General features: G+C 52.8%; 1 protein-coding gene across 1 annotated transcript in view; it reads right to left on the bottom strand.

The window, feature by feature from the left end:
• Nucleotides 1-210: 210 nt before the first annotated feature.
• The window catches only part of DNAJC11 (DnaJ heat shock protein family (Hsp40) member C11), a 46,774-nt gene continuing 29,775 nt past the window's right edge, over nt 211-17,209 (bottom strand). Inside the window, exons 5-16 of the mRNA XM_084786888.1 lie at nt 13,753-13,881; nt 12,498-12,620; nt 11,509-11,582; nt 9,438-9,627; nt 8,780-8,865; nt 8,369-8,485; nt 4,489-4,644; nt 3,681-3,750; nt 2,974-3,031; nt 2,732-2,874; nt 2,163-2,292; nt 211-1,478 (exon numbers count right to left, since the gene is read on the bottom strand). Of these exons, the coding sequence (XP_084643014.1) occupies nt 1,453-1,478; nt 2,163-2,292; nt 2,732-2,874; nt 2,974-3,031; nt 3,681-3,750; nt 4,489-4,644; nt 8,369-8,485; nt 8,780-8,865; nt 9,438-9,627; nt 11,509-11,582; nt 12,498-12,620; nt 13,753-13,881 (1,302 nt within the window). The 3' untranslated portion in view covers nt 211-1,452. The remainder of the gene's footprint in view (nt 1,479-2,162; nt 2,293-2,731; nt 2,875-2,973; nt 3,032-3,680; nt 3,751-4,488; nt 4,645-8,368; nt 8,486-8,779; nt 8,866-9,437; nt 9,628-11,508; nt 11,583-12,497; nt 12,621-13,752; nt 13,882-17,209) is intronic.

Genomic DNA, 17,209 nt, shown 5'->3' with positions numbered 1-17,209 from the left:
CAGGTACACACTTGGCACAGACACACACTCGTCTCATCTCCGTATCGCGGGGTTCTGTACCTCAGGTACACACTTGGCTCAGAAAATGGAGCTATGGCTTCAAGTTGCAGGCTATGGTCTAAGCTGAGGCGGAGATGGGAAAAGGCGCCTGGAGCATGGCAGTCTACTGTCCCTTCCTAAACACACGCACACAGACGGACAGAAGCGGCCTCAGCTTTCAGGTCAGGTTTATTATTGGGCAGCACTGCCAACCAGCTTCTGACAGAAGGGGCAGCAGTGCCCAGGGAGCCTCAGGCCATCAAGTCAGGGCTCATGCAACAGTGCAAACTGCATGTCAGTTTGCGGGGCAAAGAAACATCCTCTTAAAAAAAGAGAGAGATAAGCATTACAGAATTGAACTGCTTTTAAAAACTGAAAGGTCTTGAGAGTGGGTGAGGCAATGTTGGCCTTCAGCAGTTACTGCTGCGGGGCCAGGTCAGAGCCACTGCAGGGGCAACACCTTCTCAGAGGGGAAGAGCTTGCAGTGAAGTCCAGCAACTGGGCAAGGAAGGGGTCTGGGAGCTGAGACTCCCTAAGGTGTCCTGTGAGGGTCTGGCCTGGCAAGCACCAGCACCACCTGCTGGGCACTCACTGGAGGTACAGGGGCCTGGGCCAGCCAGCCTTAGGTCCATACCCAGCCAGGGTTTGGCAAACCCGTGCCCAACACCTTGCAAAGTTCTCCTCCTTCCAGCACCTTCCTCTACAGGAGTGGGTGGAGGCACGGCAGGACAGTGTCTCATGGTGTGGGGTCAGAGTCCCACTGGCATCAGGGTCTCTTCTCTTAGCAGTGTGGGCAGTGTGCCTGGACAAGTGCACCTTGGGACCTGGGCTTCCCCTCCCTGTCCCAAGCCAGGGCCTGGAGGACTGACTTGAGCAGCTCTGGACGAGGGAAGAAAGAGACTAGTTACCACGCCCGTTGTCTCAGATGAAAAGCAGTTTTATAAACCCGAAGTCCTCTCCAGTCCACTCAAGGACGTTTCAGAAGAGAAAGGTGGCTTGTGGGACGTCTACTGAGCAACAGTGACACCCCGTCCTTCCATGTTTCCCATGGGCTTCAGGAAGAGCAGTCCAAGTGTGATGGCAGAACATTCCAGACACCTCCAGCGAGCTGCTGTTGCACAGCCACTTAAGAGGAGGGTCAGGGTGGGGCGACCTAAGAGTCAGCGCAGGCCCTGCCCTCCAGGAACATGATCCTTGGGGAAAGACATGGCTGTGCTGTGGCCTGGCAGGGGGCTGGCTCCTCAGTGCTACCCACAGCTAGGCTGTCTGCATGTCCCTTCACATAATTGACACAGCGCCACCTTCGAGAAAGAAACTAAAAACATCTCATGTCTGGGTTTTCCCTGCTTCCAAATTTGTAGACTCCCAGGAAAAGATTTTCGTAGCCTCTTTTTAGACAGGTCCCCAAGTAGTTTACCCATCTGTGTCGATCCTGTGAGCTGGGGAAGAAAAGAACAAGTCAGGCCAGCAGACGGCAGGTACGCCTCCTCCACCACCTCCTGCAGCCACTGGCTGGCTGGGAGCAACTCTTGCTGCTGTCTCTATGGTTTTTTCCAACAGGGTTTCTCTGTGTAGCCCCGGCTGGCCGAGTCCCACCACACTCAGTCTGAAGCACCTGCTTCTGCACACAGGAAGAAAGGTGTCCCTTCCGCACAGCCTCTCACTGCTGCGGCCAGGGGCCACGTCCCCAGCCCCCCTTTACATTTTTGCGCATGAGTGTTTTGTCTGAACGTGTGTATGCACCACACGCATGCCTGCTGCTCATGCAGGAGACCGTTGTCAGAGCCCCTGAAACGAGTTAGATGGTTGTGAACCACCATGTGGGTGCTGGGAACTGAACCCATCTTCTGCAAAGGCAACATATGCTCTGAGGTGCTGAGCCATCGCTCTTTGAGATGAGCCTTAACTATGTAGCCCAAGCTGCTCTGGAATCCATGATCCTACCATTCCTGGCCAAGAGCAAGTGCTAACTTCATCTACGATAAGCCCAATGCTGCTTCCTGAGGCACCAGATGACTGGCAAGCCCCTGGGACAAAGCACCTCTCTGCATCTTTGGGACCCTAGTGCTGTCATCAATGAACCCGCCTGCTTTGGGTAGGTGACACCAAGGGTGGCCACTCACACTGCTTGGGTATCCGCAGGGCCTCACTGTCAGGCACCACCACCTGGTGCAGCACGCCTCGGAACTGGTACAGCACTCGAAGGCTCTTTTCTTCCCCAACACATGGGTCGTAGAACCCTGGCAGCCCGGCCTGCGAACAGACAGAGGGTCAACCCCCAGCTCTGCACTGTTCCCTTCCGCTACCAGCTGGGCACAGGCCAGATGAGGACACACACTTTGGAGCCAGACTGGTCCTCAAGCCCCTTTCTCAAGCACATGAGCCACCAGACACGCCCACAATTGACATCCGAGCCCACACCATCTTTCTGGAGCTGGCAAACAAATGAAACTCAAGTGCTAGCAGACTGCTGCGGGTTGTTCGCTGGCTTTTGGCAGCTATGGACACTTGCGAGTGGACTTTAGAGTCCACAGAGAGCAGGCCACAGCTCCAGCACAGGAACCACCCAGGCACTGTAAGGAAGCGGCCACTGCAGGCCGTAGTCTCCTTGTCCCCTGGATCTGGACCGCAGGCTGCCTTTGGCCGTGGGTGCTGGTTTGCAGCAGGTGGCTAGGGTGACTGTGTGGTGTACCTTGGAGGCCTCAGTGAGGATGAGCTTAGAGTCCTTCACCAGGCACTGCAGTGGCACCGTCACATCGATCACCTTCACCTTCTCATTCTTCCTGCTCTTGTCGTTGACAAATTTCCCATACCAGGCGTTCACAATGATAAGCCCTGGGGACAGCAGCAGGGGGTGACACAGGGCGCCTTGCTCCTTCCCTTTGAAGGCTTGAGGCCCCCAGTCCCGCCCAGGGAGGCCACACCCTCTCTCACCCATTCGGGACTCCTCGGCTTCGATTATTCTCCGCACAGATTCCTGCATCAGCCGGACCTGTAAGAGAGGATGGACGTGTCGGGGACCCAGGCTTGTTCTGGTCACAGCGTGACAGACACACAGTTTGTGTCCATGAAGGGGGAGCTCAGCTCACTCTCAGACCTATTTAAGGCCAGACACGGCACGACCCCCACACGATGACCCCAGAGGAAGGGATAGGACCTGTTTCCTTCTCAGTGACTCTGCACACGCAGGTGACAGGTGAGAAACTTTTCTTGAAAAGGATCTGTGCCGTCTGTGGAGCCACTCAGACGGGCAGGGCTCTGTGCTGTTCCTCAAGTGGGCACATGTTTGCCTGGGCACATGCCTGGCCTCACGCAGCCTCCGCTGTGTGCCTCGGTCACAAGAGTCCCACGCACCCTGCTCTTTGCCTCCCATAAGAGGCAGCACACGGGGAGGAAACAAGGGCGACACTGCCTCCTCACAGCACCCTCCTGGGCCTCTGGAGGGTTGTACTTATCGCAGCCCTCAGTCGCTGCAGGACCGCGGCTGACAGTGAACGAGGGTCCTGGGAAGAGGAGCCCTTGGGCTCTGACTGGGACCAACACTGGAGGGTAAAGGTTCCTTCATAGCTGCAGGGGGAGGTTGGGCTGGCAGCTGCTGCCCTGTGCCCGATGCTGCACAGCGGAGGGGACACGACACTCACAGCGGCCTCTGCCTCTTGCTTCTTCTGTAGGATGTCACTGGCGGTACTCTCCCTTTGCTTTTCCAGTTCCCTTCCAGAGAGAAGCGAGACATAAGTCACTCTATGGCAAAGGAACTGCGCCCCCTGCTGGACGGTGCCCACCACGCAGCCTGTGATCTTAACTGCATTTCTACAACTCTCAACACAGCAGGCCTGCATCTGCCTTCAGTTTGAGATCACCTTCCCTGTCCACATCCTCCATGAAGCCTCCTGAACTGCCGTCTCTTTGGGAGAAGTCTCTAGCAAGGAGGGGCAATTCACGCTATTATGGATACACAGAAATAACCTATTTGTACTGCAAAAGACAGGGACTCAGGCCCAGCCCACAGTCCTGCCAGACCTGATGGACCTGGTCTCTGTCTTAACAGGCATGGGAACTGCGGCCTGACCTGTGGTCACGCAGAGGTCACAGGCGGCCAGCAGGCACCCTGCCCCTCCTCTCAGGCTTAGTGTCTCAGAGGCTAACAATGGACCCCGCTGTCACTTGGGTTTCTGAGGGGTGCTTGGGCTCAGTTTTGGCTTGGAAGGCTCCCTACAAGAAACTGCGAAGCCAGCTGTGTTCTGTGGTCACAGAATAGATCCATCCCACCTCAAGCTCAGTGCCGGGCGAGATGTCTAGGATCAGAGAAGCAGGTGGCATTTCCACTGACTAGGACCTGTCAGGACCCAGGCACCATGCTAAAGCACTTTCCTGGCATTAACTTGTCTTATTTTTCCAGGGGCAGATCCAGCTCTCTCTCCAGGCACAGGGTTTTGGTGTGAAACTCACTTCTCTTTCTGAGCCCTGAGGTATGGTTTGATGATCAAACGGTGCATCGCCAAGTAGATCACCAGTGGCCCCACGGTGGCGTAGAACACAGCACTGGGGAGCAGCTGATCCGTCAAGTGAATAGGGAAGAAGTAGGTCTGACTGGCTCTGTTCAGCCTGTGGGAAACACAAGAGCAAAGCACACAGGCGTGTCAGGTCTTCCGGGGAGGTGGGGGGGGGGGGTCTCAGGCACTGGAAGGCACCCCTCCGGAGCCAGGGGAGCAGGTCCAAAGCCGAGCGGACCCACAGCATGCCGACCTCAAGGGCAGACTGAGAGTTAACGCTGACCTGGACTCAGTGGCCGTGTTGTGTCAAAGGCCTCCGAGGACAGGCAGACAGCCCCAGAGAGCCTGTCTCAGCAAGTGAGGTGTTTCAGACAAGCCCAATAATTTCAGAAAGTACCAGATAAAGAATGCTTTGTGGCATGGTGGTGGTGGTGGCCCACACCTTTAATCCTAGCACTCTCGGGAGGGAGAGGCAGGTAGATTTCGACGCCAGCCTGATGTACAGAGCAAGGCACAACAGCCAGGGCCGTTCCACAGAGAAACTCTCTTGAAAAACCAAAAGAGAGAAAAAGAGAGGAGAGGAGAGGAGAAGAGAGAATGTGTGAGGGCCCAGGAGTCCCTCATCGATGGCCACACAGACAGCAACTAGAAACGCGACCATATGTGAGAACTACTACTTGAGGCTGGAGACTTCAGGCTATGAGCACTGCTGCTCTTTACAGAGGGCCAATTTTGCTTTTGTTTTTGTTTTCTTTTTCTTTTTTTTTTCAAGACAGGGTTTGTCTGTGTAGCCCTGGCTGTCCTCAAACTCAGAGATCCACTTGCTTCTGCCTCCTGAGTGCTGGGATTAAAGGCGTGCACCACTATGCCCGGCTCCAATTTTTTTCTTTCTCAAGACAGGGTTTCTCCAAAAAAAAAAAAAAGAAAAAAAAAAAAAGACAGGGTTTCTCTGTGTAGTTTTTGGCTGTCCTAGACTCATTTTGGAGATCAGATTGGCCTTGAATTTACAGCAATCCCCCTGCCTCTGACTCCCAAATGCTGGAACTAAAGGCATGCGCCACCACGCCTGGCTTCCAATTTTGTTTCCTAGCACCCTACACTGAACAGCTCACAGCTGCCTGTAACTGACTCCAGGGGACCTGATGCCCTCCGCTGACTTCCAGGGGCATCTGCATGCATGTCTACACACAAATGAACATTCGCACATAAGACGTAAGTAAAAACAAATGCTTAGAAAAAATAAGGGCTAGGGCTGGAGAGGTGGCTCAGAGGGTAAGGGCACTGGCTGCTCTTCCAAAGGTCCTGAGTTCAATTCCCAGCAACCACATGGCGGCTCACAACCATCTATAATGAGATCTGGTGCCCTCTTCTGGTGGGCAGAACATTGTACACACAATAAATATATATCTGAAGAAAAAAGAAAAAATAAGGGCTTTATTCATGCTGAGATGAGGCTGGGGAAGAGGCGTGTGACACTATGTTGTCCATGCTGTCCTGAAGTGCTACAGGTGGAAGGTTCCCCTCTGGCCTCAGTCTCTCTTGAGGCCACTGTGCTGGGCCTCAGACACCACAGAACAAAACAGCAGCAGGACTGGTGAGCACGAACACGTAGCACTGGAGTGTTTCCCGCTGCCCTCTGCACGCTGCTGTCCCACTCAGCTGCTCGGCTCATCTAGGTCTGTACCCACGCACATGTTTGTTTAGCTTTAAGACAAAGTTTCCCTGTGAACCCCAGGCTGGCCAGGCACTACGTAGCCTAGACTAGCAATCCTCCTGCTTCAGCTGTGCTATAGGCATGACACACCTGGCTGAAGCAGCATTCACCTTTCTTTTCTTCTCTCCCTCCACCTTCCTCAAACAATACATTTATTTACATTTGCCTGACACAGGGCTTACTGTGTGTGAGCGAGCCTGCCGCCACCTCATGACTGACTGACGAGACTAAAAGCGTGCACACAAAGACAAGAGCAAATACACGGTCAGCCAAGCACTACACCCCAGTCAACTAGAGAAGAGCTGGAACTGGACGATGGAAACAACTTTCAACTTGTAAGATGAAGTAGAATACGAAGTGACTTCATTGTTGCAAAAGGCTCTTACTAGAAGCCAGGCTTGGCACAGGCCTTTAATCCTGACCACTCGGGAGGCAGAGGCAGGTGGATCTCTGTGAGTTCAAGACCAGCCTGGTCTACAAAGCAAGTCCAGGACAGCCAAGGACACACAGAGAGAGCCTATCTGGAAAAAGAAAAAAGAAAGAAAGAAAGAAAGAAAGAAAGAAAGAAAGAAAGAAAGAAAGAAAGAAAGAAAGAAAAAAGAGTACAAATTACCAACAGGATTATACAAGAGGACAGGCAGGTGACCGGACAGAAACAGATTAATGCTAAGAAACATCAGACTTAGATGAGCAAGACACTGTCCTTGAAACATGATTAGCAAAGTAGCAGAGTTAACAGGTCAAATAAGAATTTTCTTTTCCTGAGACAGGATTTCCCCGTGTAGCCTCCCTGAGTGCTGGGATCACAGGTATGCACCATCATGCCCGGCTCAGAATTTAGCTCTTTAACTTTTTTTTTTGGTGGATACTTTTGCACTCGGAGACCAAAGAACAACCTCAGACGTCATTCCTAAGGAGTTGCTTGCCCTTTTCTGTCTCTTAGACAAGACTGTTTTTCGTTGGCCTGGAAGCTGGCTAGCAGGCTAGGCTGGCTGGCCAGCAAACCCCAGGAATGTGTCTCTCTCTTCCTCCCCAGCACTAGACTACTACATGTGCTATCACACCAGACTTTTTTATATCGGTTCTGGGGGATCAAACGCAAGCCCTCCTTGCAAGCACTTTACTGAGAGTTGCTTTCCAGCCTCCCTGATGCAGGGCTGCAGGCATGTGCCATGGCCGTGCACTTTGGCACCACCAGCCCCTCCCCATGTCTAACACAGCGCTGTATGAACAGCTGCCATGCCGCACTGTCTCCCCCATTACTGATCCAGGGCAGCTTAAATCCACATGTGACATCCACGGACACAGTGGGACACTGTGCACTTGAGCTAGCGATCTCTGAAGCAGGCCACGACTGGGCTCTTGAGGGGAGAACTTGGAGTCATGAGGCAGAGACTCTGGGACTCCATCCAGATGATGGTACTCACAACATGGGCCACCTGGGGACGAGTCCCCACACAAGGACTGTGCCCCCAGATTGCCTGCTTGGCAGACAGGAAGAGATAGCCAAATCAGGCTAACAGCTTGGTGTCCAAGAACCCTGCCTGGCACAGAGAAGCCTAAGGCAGGCTGGAGAGCGACCCTCTGCATGGACCAGGAATGCCCAGGGGGGTGGTCAAAGGCTGCCTCCAGAGCGGGCTGGGAAGAGGCCCAGCTGCACAGTGAGCCGACTCAGAAGCTAGATGTGTGCACTGCTCACGTCTCAACACTGAGGTAGCTGAAACCAGAGGATCCCAAGTCCGCGTTCCAGGCTAGCCCTGGCTATGTGAGACCCTATCTCAAAAACATCCAAAGCCCAGGCAAACTCAGATGGTGCTTGTGAAGAAGTGGGCAGCATGCAGAGAAGGGGCATGTTGACACAGTACTAGACAGGAAGGAATCGTGCTGCAGATGCCTATGGTGGCATGGGGTGGGTGGGCACAGAGCCACTGGCAGGGTTGTGAGGTGTGAGGGGCCCAGTGGTCAACATACTACCAGGAAGGCGGGAGCCTAGGCCTCCAGTAACTCACTGCTGGGTTTATGTCCTTCATCTCTGCTCGTGTAGCCGGGACAGAAACAACGGAAGCTGAGCAATTAGATCCCATGCCCTGGATGCAGTTAGCAAGGGTCAGGCCCAACTTACTTGACTTTGAGAGACACACCCTGAGGGACACCAATGCTCACAGCTGCACCCAGGACGCTGTGTCGGGAAATCTTCCTCTCAGCTCCATACTCCACTATTGTCCCGAAGAAGCCTGCCCTGTGGGGGCCAAGCACAGCTGTTGGTGTGTTCCCCGCCCCGGCCACAGGTCCGCACATGCGAGCTGCATGGAAACAGCATCCCCAGCAGCAGATATCACGATGCTCCCGAGGGTGACAGCAGCTCTGAGACCCCCTGGTGCTCTCTAGCAGCAGAACCTCCCAAGGCTGGCTACAGAGCAGCAGATTCAGGAGCATCATAGGTGTGACGGTGACAAGCAGGTGCCAATCACAGCTCCACCCTAAGAGCCCCCCAGAGCGGGCTCACCTCTGTGACAGCAGGGCTGAGACTTACTTGAGGGACCCTTTCACGCATGTCTGGTCATCGTCCTGGAACTTGTGTTGATAGCTGATAAGTGCAAAGGAGTGAGGGATGCCCAGCTGAGGAGAGGAGAGAGGATGCAGGCTTACCCTCCCCGTCCTGGAAGATGCCGCCTAGCTGTCTACCTCTGCTAGGCATCTGCAGGCCGCCTCATTAGGCCAGGTGTACGGACATTTACCAGCAGCCACTAGTTGTATAATGGCATCCTGAGGAACGCCAGCGACCACTGGGTGACGTGGTATTACTCTGAGATTCACCACTGACCGAAGGTTATGAAGCACATGACTGTGAAAACCCGAGACTTCTGATCAAAGTGCACTTTACTTCATGCATGAAGGACAGAACCCTCTGGCAACAGGGAGCCCCATGCTGCTAGGAGGAGGAACGAGGAGCACTTGTTCTCAGAGACCCGCCTCTCCAGCTTCTCTCTCTGCATGCCTGGCCAGTGCCCGAGAACAGCATTCTGATGGAAGGTGTGAAGCCATGAGACTTCCAGATGATGTGAATGTAGCCTGAGAACACCCGCCTCCAACACCAGAGGCTGTGCACTGCTGAGCGCACTGAAGGGCTCGGGCACGGCAGGCCACTGTCCTACAAGCCATCTTCAAGGGAGAGCAGTTCCTTTGCTCACCTGCAGGGCCACAGTGAAGTGGCAGGTCTTAGTGTCCCTGACGATGCTGGTGTTCATGGCTGACTGGATACCCCATCGCCACTGCAGGTAGCCCACAGTGTGCTTGTCCAGGTTCCGAGCTAGGACAGTGGTAAGGCCAGGCCGGATTCCACGGGATGAAAACTGCAGAGCACAGTTTGTCGTCACAAAGCTGGGAACACAGACAGAAAGGGTCCAGCTGTCAAGGGCTCTCAGCTGTCCTCGCAGTCCCCTCGCCAGGCTGAGCAGCATTCCACAATCAGCTCTAAGCAAGGAGAGCGGCAGGGCTGGGCAAAGAGAGCACAAGGCTTCCTAGGACCCTCACTCAGACAGTGGTCGAAACTCTGAGTGATGAGGTCACTGACAGCTGACTCTATTGTCAGGCACCCCAATTCCTCAGCATGGGGCTTGGGGCACAAACAGCATCCAAGTGATGTCAACGTGCAACAAAGAGTAGAGCCGCCCACCTCAAACACATGCCGGACTAAGAAGTCCTGGGCAGGCGCGCGCACACACAAACTGTATTTTCTGTGTAAGAATGTTTTGTCTACATTCATGCATGTGTGCCACGTGTCTGTTAAACCCTCTAGAACTAGGGATACGGATGACCGTGAGCGGCTGTGAGGGTGTGAGGAATCAAACCCAGGTCCTCCACAAGAGCAGCAAGTGCTCTCAAGTGCTGAGCCCCCTCTCTAGACACCGCCCAGGCTTAAGAACTGCCCAAGGAAGCTGGATATTCATCCTGCTGTGAACTAGTGAACTGAAAGGACAGGAAAGCAGCGTCCAGGAAGGGCTCTGGTGCCAGCGTCGAAGGAAGAGCAGCGCCACCTTCTGGTTCAAGGAGGCATTTCCACAGCGTGGACTGCAGCACAGCCGCTGGAGTGGCTGAGCTCCAGCCGGCACTCACTGTGTTGTCTAGTCATTTCTTAGTTTCCAAAGCTCTGGAGAGAACACTGCCGTTATGGTAACAACGCCACACTACCTATTAATCCATATTTCCTTATCCTCCCTTCCAATGGAAAGAAATCTCAGAGAAGCTGAAAGAAGGCAGGAGACAATCCCAGGTTCATCAAAGACTCCGTCCCAAAGGGAGGGAAACAGTCTGGTGGGCAGGTAGCTAAGGCCGACACGGCACAGAGGCGGAGACCATCCCACAGGGCTGTCTGCTCTGGGCACAGGTCTTGTGTAGCCTCGGCGCTGGCCTCTGATGTGCTCTGGGCACAGGTCTCGTGTAGCCTCGGCGCTGGCCTCTGATGTGCTCTGGGCACAGGTCTCATGTAGCCTCGGCGCTGGCCTGAGATGTGCTTTGAAGCACAGGCTGGGCTTGAACTCTTGACCCTCCCGACTCTCCCTCTCAAATGATGGGAATTAGAGGCATTTACAGCAATGCCTGCCTTTCCTGTTTTCTTTCTGAGACAGGGTCTGTTTTGTCCACGCCCACCTCTGGAGCAGGGGAAACCACAGGCGCACACCACTAAGCCTGGCCTCACCCGGCAACTTTGTTCTGACACAAAAGTCTTCTGTAGACCAGGCTGGCCTCAAACTCAGATATCCACCTGCCTCTGCCTCCCAGGTGCTGGGCTGACAGGTGTGATGTGAGCAGTCCCTCGCAGCTCTGCTTCTATGACTCTGCACTGTACGGGACTATCACCTGGAACTGGGAGCTGGAATAACCCTTCTCTCGTAAGCTGCTCTCAACACAGAGCTCTGCGTCACAGCAGCTGGGAGGGAAACTACAACAGAAGCCTGTGGGGTGTGTCGTCAGTACTGGCCTCAGAGGCCATAAAAACTCTGCGGTGACCAAGTCTACTTGACCACCAGGTGGTCCCACAGTCTCTGGGAGAGGACAGAGAGACGACTCACACACCCACAGACACAGTCTGGTGGGGCTGGCCTGTTTCCCAATGCAGAGCTCTGTCCAGCTGCAGGCTGCCACAGTACTTGTCCTACTGTGCTCACACAGCACGAGTAGCTTCAAATGTCCACGATCACAAGAATTAAGGCTCTAATATCAAGTTAATATAGCACCCAAAAGGGGTTATCTCATATTTACCATCCTGGGGTGAGATTACGGAACAGCTTGAGACCAAATAAAGGCCCCTGGAGGTCTCCAGCTCCAAACTCCATCTGTTTGGAAAAATAAATAGAGAAAGCATTACTAGTGTTCTTCCGACAGCAGCAGCCCAGGGCTCAGCATGTACCTGGCCAGGCTCTGGATACAGGGCTGGCAGACTCCTGATGTCTGTTCTCTGTGTCCCTGGAGGGGACTGCGGTCTTGGATTCACAGGGAGCCCAGACTATAGACGGCTCCTCCACAGAAACTGTCAGTCCTGAATCCTGGCCTCCTTAGCTCAGAGCGGAGGGCAAAGGAGACTGGTTGGCCACACCCCTCCCTGCTGCAGTGCAGGCTGCAACTCCACACTGCTGCTCCCTGTAGTGCTGACAGGAAGGTCTCCCAGGTGCTGGGATAGGCTTTGAGGTGGAAGCCCATCACACCTACTGTCCTGGCTGCCTCACATACTTGCCCAGGTGAGTCTCAATCTTCAATGCCTGTTTGCTGCAGCTGCATTTGCTCAGCAATGCTGGCTCTTTGTTTTGAGTTTTTGAAGACAGGGTTTCTCTGTGTAGCCCTGGCTGTCCTGGACTAGTTTTGTGGACCAGGTTGGCCTCCCGAGTGCCACCATGCCTGCTGAGAGCTGGCTCTTTCACTGTAATCAACCTGGCCATGGTCCAGGCATACTGACCAGCACCACTTTTTGTTAGTATAGGAATCATCTCAGGGAGACGCTGACTGCCCAGGGTTGGTTGCTGAAGCTAGTGTCACAAAGGACATTGCACCCTGACTTTAAACTGTTCAATGGACTGCCCGGATTCCTCAGACACAAGATATCACTCTTTTGTGGTCAGTCAGGGTCTGGACGCTTGACATTTCCAGCCATGTTAACAGTGCAGCGTGGGCACCGCAGGCAGTGAGGGTTAGCTTGCAGTGTGACTGCTCACTAACAGGACCACGTATGGACGCCGGGACTGAGCTGGCCTTACCTCTCCCCATCCCTTTGCAGAAGTGACTCGCCGGAGTGCGAAGTTAATGGAACCGCCACCATTGCCATTCTGGGTGGAGAGACTTCCAGAGAGGATGGCTGTGTCTGTAGCTGTCAAGGGTGCCTAAGAGAAGATGGCTGCTGGTAACAAGCGAACGGAAGCAATGGAGACACAGGCCACCCGGCCATTCAGGACACAGGGACAGTGGCCTCCTCAGCTGCTCTGCTCCCCTCTCCTTCACACATACATGTGACCATGAAAGAATGTTTCTTTTACAGAGCTTGCTTTCTGAGAGGGTCTCATAGGTGGCTCTGGCTGTGGGCTTATACAGATTAGGCTGGCCTCCAACTTGTGGCACCTGAGTGCGTTGGGGGACCATTAAGCCCAGCCATATGCGTTTCTGTCTGTACTTGGCACTGGGGATGGAGCCCACGGCCTGCTCATGTCAGGGAGACACTCTACCTACTGAGTTACTTGAGCTGTAAGAAACTTCAAGGGCGGAATCTCCAAAATCCTAGTCTAGTGTCCTATGGCAGGAACTACTGGCGGCCCCACCATGTGCCATCCCATAATGTGCTGTCTGGGCTCTCCATTCCCAGCTTGCCACCACGGCCTGACTGTATTGAGGGTTCTTCAAGGACAGCAGGCTTCTTGAGTTAACTCCATGGGGTTGGCTCATACCCTTGGTGACACACAAAGACACCGTGGAGGTGGAGACCTCAGTGCCTTAGGGAGAATGGCCTGGCCTCACTGCACGAGGGACACGAGGGTGGCACTCTAGTTCCCTGGCTCAGGACAGTTAAGTCCTTAGAACCGAGAGAAGAGTTGAGAGCCATCTGCAAGCTCTGCCTTCTCTCAACTCCAGTGATGGTGGGCTGCTCGCTTCCACCATCAGAGTGAAGGTGGGCTGCTCGCTTCCACCATCAGAGTGAAGGTGGGCTGCTCGCTTCCACCATCAGAGTGAAGGTGGGCTGCTCGCTTCCACCATCAGCATTGCTAATTGGCAAGGCCTGGGAGCTGAGCATCGGCACTCAGCTGCTTTACGTGTGGGCAGAATAGTAACAAACAAGGCCAAATGAAGCACGCTGCCGTGCTCTGCTCCCAAATTCTCTCCCTCCTCTTACCCTGCCCCCTCAAGTGGCTAATTGCCACCTTCATAAATAAAGATGGGGAGAAGCCCTGAGCTGACGCTCACGCAGCGCCCGGCACTGCGCCTGGTTAACTTGCTGTACTCACAGAGGTGTCTGTGCTTTACCTCAATGGACTGGGATATGTGCATTTTATTAATCTCAATCTGTGGAAAGCCGCTCCCGGACACGTCTTCATACTCCTCATCGTAGCGGTCAAAAAGGTCAGTGGCGTCTACTCCAACGCTGATGGTCCCCTGGGGCAGAGAGAAGCGGAGTGCTCAGGCATCTGACTTCAGGGAAGGGCAGTGCACCATGAGGTCCACAGAGCACCCACGTCACAGAGCAAACAAAAAGCTGCAGAACGAACGCCTTGGACTATCAGAGCCAGAAAGCATCAGTTCTATGGGAAGAGCCAGCACACACCAGAGGCAAGACAGGAGCAAGAGGCACACGACCTGACCATGCCGGGACCACATGGGACGCTGGCCTTGTGGACTAAGCACCTTTACCCCAAAGCCACATTACAATTCCACGAGACCTAAGTGTGCCCTCCAGACCAAGAAGAAGGCACACAATGTGCACACATGGGTGTTCGCACACTGCTCTGCCCTTGAAAACTAAGTCGAGCAACAGAAGACAGCATGCTCACAAGAAACACTAAGCTAAAACTTTGCTGTCTTAGTTAGGGTTACTATAGTTGGGATGAAACCCCATGACCAAAGCAACCTGGGAGGAAACGGTTCTTCTGGCTTACACTTTCACACTCGGAGCTTATCACTGACGGAAGTCTGGACAGGAAATCCAACAAGGTGGGAATCGAGGCGGGAGCTGATCCAGAGGCCATGGCAGGGAGCTGCTTACTGGCTTGCTCAGCCAGTTTTCTTATAGAACCCAGGATCACCAGCGTAGGGGTGGCCCCACCCACAATCACTAATCAAGAAAACGTTCTACAGGCTTGTCTACAGCCTGAGCTCATGGAGGCTTTTGGTAATTGGGGTCAAGTTAACATAGAATTAGGCAGCACACTGATAAAAATGCTCACTCAGAGAAACAATGCTTATTATTTTCCTTCAAAGCTCTAAGATCTTCCCACGGGTACCCACCTTAAGCCCAGCGAGCGTGTATGAGCATGAGTTTTTGTGCTCATGCACAAAAACTACACGTTTTTACTAATTTCTCTTTAGCTTATTTACTATTTTTCAAGATGGGGACTCATTTTGCTACCCAGGCTGGCCCAAAATTCAGACCAAATAATTTGGGTAATATTTTTACTCCCATTCAGTGGGCTCAATAAGCCACCAACCAGCTCTGCACTCCGCCTCCAGGCCGTGGCTTACGGGTGTGTCACCACACCGCATGGCACAGTGTTCTGGCAGATGACTATATTCATTAAACCATCACCAAAATAAGGCAGTATTTCTATCACCCCAGAAGTAACTCAGTGTCCCCAAGAAGGGAGATGTGCAGGCATAGACCTAAGACAGACATGAGTGATGGCCCCATGGTGCCTAGTGGCGGGCTCAGGACAGAGGCCACTAGGGGCTGTAGAGGGCAGTGAAGAGCTGCTGTTTGGAGCTGGGTTCCTTAAAGACTGGGATCTGGTTTGGTAGGATACAACTACAGTCCTGGAGGCAGAGGTAGCAGATACCGTTGAGCCCAGAAGATCAAGACTGCTTAGGCAACATAGCTGGTACCCGCCTTCTGAAAAAAACATTTATCCCTAGCTTTGTGCTTTCAAAGTGGGGCCTAGTGGGGCCCAGATCCCTCTTTCCCTCTCCTGTCTGTAAGGTGAAGGTTTGCTCCACACGGCTCCCACCATGATGTGCTGCTGCAGCCCAGAGCAGCTTCACCAACCAACCCTGGGTACAACAAACCTGTTCCTGCTTTTCTTTCCTTTTTTTTTTTTTTTTTGAGACAGGGGTTCCATTGTGTAGATTTGGCTGTCCTGTACTCACTTTGTAGACCAGGCTGGCCTCTAACTAACAGAGATCTGCCTGCCTCTGCCTCCTGAGTGCTGGGATTAAAGGCATGTGACACCACTCTTGGCCTTTTTTTTCTTAAAAAAAAAAAAAAAAAAGATTTATTTATTATTATATATACAGTGCTCTACCTGCCTGTACACCTGCAGGCCAGAAGAGGGCATCAGATCACATTATAGATGGTTGTGAGCCACCATGTGGTTGCTGGGAATTGAACTCAGGACCTTTGGAGGAACAGCCAGTGCCCTTAACCTCTGAGCCATCTCTCCAGCCCCCTTTTTTTAGAGACAAGGTTTTGCTTGCTATGTAGCCGTGGCTGGCCTAGAACTTAAAATGCAGACTAGCTGGCCCAAATGTGTGGCAACCCTCCTGCCTCTGCCTACGAGGACATGTCAGCTTGAGCAGATAACACTTTGTTGTTGTTTTAAAAGAAAATCTCAATCATTCTGTTTTACCAATAAAGGCTCAGGAGGCAGAGGGAGCACCCTGCTGACCTTCCCACTCAGCTCATGTCCAGATGGAAAAGGCCCAAAGGCTCCCTAGTTCAGCTGACAGCCCAGTAGGAAAAGGTCCAAAAAACCCAAGGCCAAAGGCTCACTAACCCAAACTCAAAAAGCCGAAGGCCAAGGAGACGAAGAGCTCCAGAGCTGAAGCCCCCCTCCTTCTACACACTGTCTAAAACACCCCTCAACTCAAAGTCCCACCTACTCTTCAATCCTGTCAGCTGGTTTCTTGCTCCGCCTCTTGACCTAGGGTTAATCGTGTCTGTGTGCAGAAAGCTCTTGGGTTAACGGTTTGTGTGCTAGGGCTCAACTGCACCAAACAAAAGACAGGCTTTTACAGTTCACAATCTCAGGGATCACAAGGAGATCAAATATCTTGCAACTCTTTATGTTTAAGTCAGCTACACCGGTGCTCAATACAGCAACGAAGGGGCCACTGGCTGTGCTCTGGCAGCTCCGAGAGATCTGCAGCTTTTACTGTTTGGCAACGATTGTTTTCATGACTGTCATGATACATTCTTCAGATAATGATGAAATTAAACTGTGCTTCATTTAATCAATCAATCAAACAAACAAACAATAACAAGTCTTGCTGGGTGTGGTGGGGCACGCCTTTAATCCCAGAACTCGAGAGGCAGAGGCAGGTGGGTTGCTGTGAGTTCAAGGCCAGCCTGGTCTACAAAGTAAGTCTAGGACAGCCAAGGCTACACAGAGAGACTGTGTCTCGAAAAACCAAAAACCAACCAACCAACCAACCAACCCAACCCCAAAAAACTAAAGTTTTAATTTTTTGTTTTCTCCAAAAACTCAAGTCCGTCCTCTCTTCCTTTCCTCTTTCCCAGCACATGCTAAGCAGGTTCTGTCCCACTTAGCTACCTGGATACCTTGAGACATTTTTTGAGATAAGATCTAACTCGTCCAGGCTAGCCTTGAATCTTTGACCCCCTGAACATCTAGGACTACACACCTGAGCTATCAAGTCTGGCTCAAACTTCCTCTTTAAATTGTCACTTATTTTTATTTTTTAGGTTCTTTTTTCTTTTGAAACAGGGTCTTGCTACACACGTAATCCAGGTTGGTCACAAAGTTACATAGATCCT

The sequence above is a fragment of the Acomys minous genome (genome assembly GCF_964271855.1).
Source record: "Acomys minous genome assembly, chromosome: 6".
Taxonomy (NCBI): domain Eukaryota; kingdom Metazoa; phylum Chordata; class Mammalia; order Rodentia; family Muridae; genus Acomys; species Acomys minous.
Note: the sequence above shows the minus strand (reverse complement) of the source record. Positions and strands in the feature narration are given on the sequence as shown.